General features: G+C 48.3%; 1 protein-coding gene across 1 annotated transcript in view; it reads right to left on the bottom strand.

Annotated features, from left to right (window-relative positions):
• Rnf168 (ring finger protein 168) overlaps nt 1-1,336 on the bottom strand; it is a 25,064-nt gene extending 23,728 nt beyond the window's left edge. The window contains exon 1 of the mRNA XM_021184905.2: nt 1,004-1,336. Coding sequence (XP_021040564.1) covers nt 1,004-1,310 — 307 coding nt within the window. The 5' untranslated portion in view covers nt 1,311-1,336. The remainder of the gene's footprint in view (nt 1-1,003) is intronic.
• Nucleotides 1,337-2,320: the final 984 nt, after the last annotated feature.

Here is a 2,320-nt window from a genome sequence, read left to right as displayed (position 1 = left end):
TGCTTACTGTTCTTCCAGAGTACCTGGGTTTGGTTGGTTCCAAGTACTCACATGACAGCCTACAACTTTGTCACTCAGTTCTAGTTCTCCTGCCTCTTCTGCACCACATGCACATGGGGCACTTACATTCACACACTCAATTAAATTTCAAAAAAATAAGAAATCTCAAGTTTTCCCTTCCGAAGTATCTGCAAGTATTTACTTCTGCTACCTCCACAGATAAAGAATTGTTCTTAAGAATGGTAATAGTAATATTCTAAGACAGGGGCTATTTAGCCATGATTCATTGACAGGACAAATCTGCCCCCCCTTTTTTCCATAAAGTTTTATGAAAACACAGGCACTATCTTCATTTACAAAGGGTAATGTAAATTAATGTATTGACTACGGTGGCTTTTGTTCTACAGTGGCAGAGCTCACTAAATGTCTTCAGTAGACTACATAGTCCACAAAATACTTACCATTCTGCCCTTATAAAGGGCAGCCCTCACTAATACTACATTATAAAGGACAGGTGTGTCCTTTATAATGTAGTTGCACACCTGCAACTCCAGTATTGTGAGGCTAAGGCTATCCCATGCTACACAGTAATAAAACCGTGTCTCAAAACATGTCTAAAAAAATGTTAAAAAAAAAAAAAAACCCTAATTCACAGCAGATGAACACAACTTGACCATTATTACATGTGATATAACTCTGTCCTTGACTTTAACTGATATGTGGGCAGGGCTTATAAAACCACAAATCCTCACGACTCAGACTAGCCTTTTCTTTTTCTTTGATTAGAAAATGATGGTTCGAGCCCTGCGGTGGTGGCTCATACCTTTAATCCCAGAACTCAGGAAGCAGAGGTAGGTGGATCTCTAGGTTCGAGGCCAGCCTGTTCTACATTGTGTGTTCCAGGACAGCCAGGAATACACAGAGGAACCCTTTCTCGAGGAGCAAAAACAAAAATGGTTCCCTTTCAAAGCGATTTGAAATAAACATGCTTAATTTTACTTACTGATTTCCTTAGATTCTTGTCCAGAGATTCTAAGCTTGCATTCCTTTGCATAGTGTTTTTGAATAATCTCCCACAAGTCTGTATTGACCAGAGAATTTCTTCGGGTATGGTACCGAGTCCACGAAGAGACCCGGCGACGACAGAAGGGACAGCATAGATTGGCCTTTTCAACAGTGGACTGGAAGCATGGGTTACAGAGCGTGTGGTTGCAAGGCAGGGTAACAGGCTCTAGGAGGATTTCCATACAGATCCCGCACTGACATTCGGCTAAGGAAGGGATGGAGGTTTTAGGTGCAGCCATCTTCATATGCTAATGAGACCTACCCAACGTTAAACCCAGAAAGGGACTAAAGTCGTCTTTCGCTTAATCACGCCCAGAACGGAGAATAGCAGCGAACCGTTTGGTGTTTGACTCTCACACACAGCAGCGGACTGAGATCCAGAAGGCCTGAGTTCACACGGGCTCGAGGCAAGCAGGAGCTGTGATGTCAGGTCAACAGTTATGCCCTGCGTCCAGCAAGGGAATGAAAGAACGTTCCTCCGGGAGTCGGCGGCCTCGGGGCGGAGAGTGGCTCTGTCTCCCCGCGCCACACAAGCTCTCATCCAGCTCCCCTTCTTACCCGGTGAGGACCCGCCTCTACGCGCGAGGCGGCCCGGCCTGCCAGCGCCGGAAGCCCGGACGCCGCCGCTCCCAGAGCACCCGGTACCGCCCGGAATCCGGGCTCGGGCCGCCGCGGGACTTCCGTCTCGCCGTTGCGGTGGAGGCAGCCCTCCAGTGCCCACGCTCCAGTTTCTGGAACACCTCGCGGTTCCCCCCGGGTCCCGAGACAGAGCCGCTCGCACCCGCTGTCCTGCCAATCGATCTATTGACCGCGGCCGAAGCAGGTACCCGGGCTCCACGGACGTCACAATTCCCCGCCAAAACGGCACGTCTTTTCCCCCCAAGGAACCGCCCAGTCGGGCGGGACTTCCGGTAGCTGCGACTGCGGTCCCGCCTGGCCTGCTAGTAGCAACTCCTCCCGCTTTTGGTTGCTCTGCTACTGAGGCTGCAGAATCTTGCTTACTCAAGTAACTCTCTAAACCAAGATCCGAACAGGAATTTTTGTAATTATTCTTTCAGTATTCTTTAGGCTACCCTTCTCCTAACCAAGCTTTCTAAAGTTCTTAGTACTAAAAGAAGAAATTGCAACAAATTTACCTTAAAGATTTTCCTTAGCGTTTATTTGCAACACTAGCAGATACTGGCCTTATAGACAAGTGACGCTCAAGGAGAGCAGCAACAAAGGCGTGGTGGCGCACGCCTTTAATCCCAGCACT

The sequence above is a fragment of the Mus caroli genome, chromosome 16 (assembly GCF_900094665.2).
Source record: "Mus caroli chromosome 16, CAROLI_EIJ_v1.1, whole genome shotgun sequence".
NCBI classification, from domain to species: Eukaryota; Metazoa; Chordata; class Mammalia; order Rodentia; family Muridae; genus Mus; species Mus caroli.
Note: the sequence above shows the minus strand (reverse complement) of the source record. Positions and strands in the feature narration are given on the sequence as shown.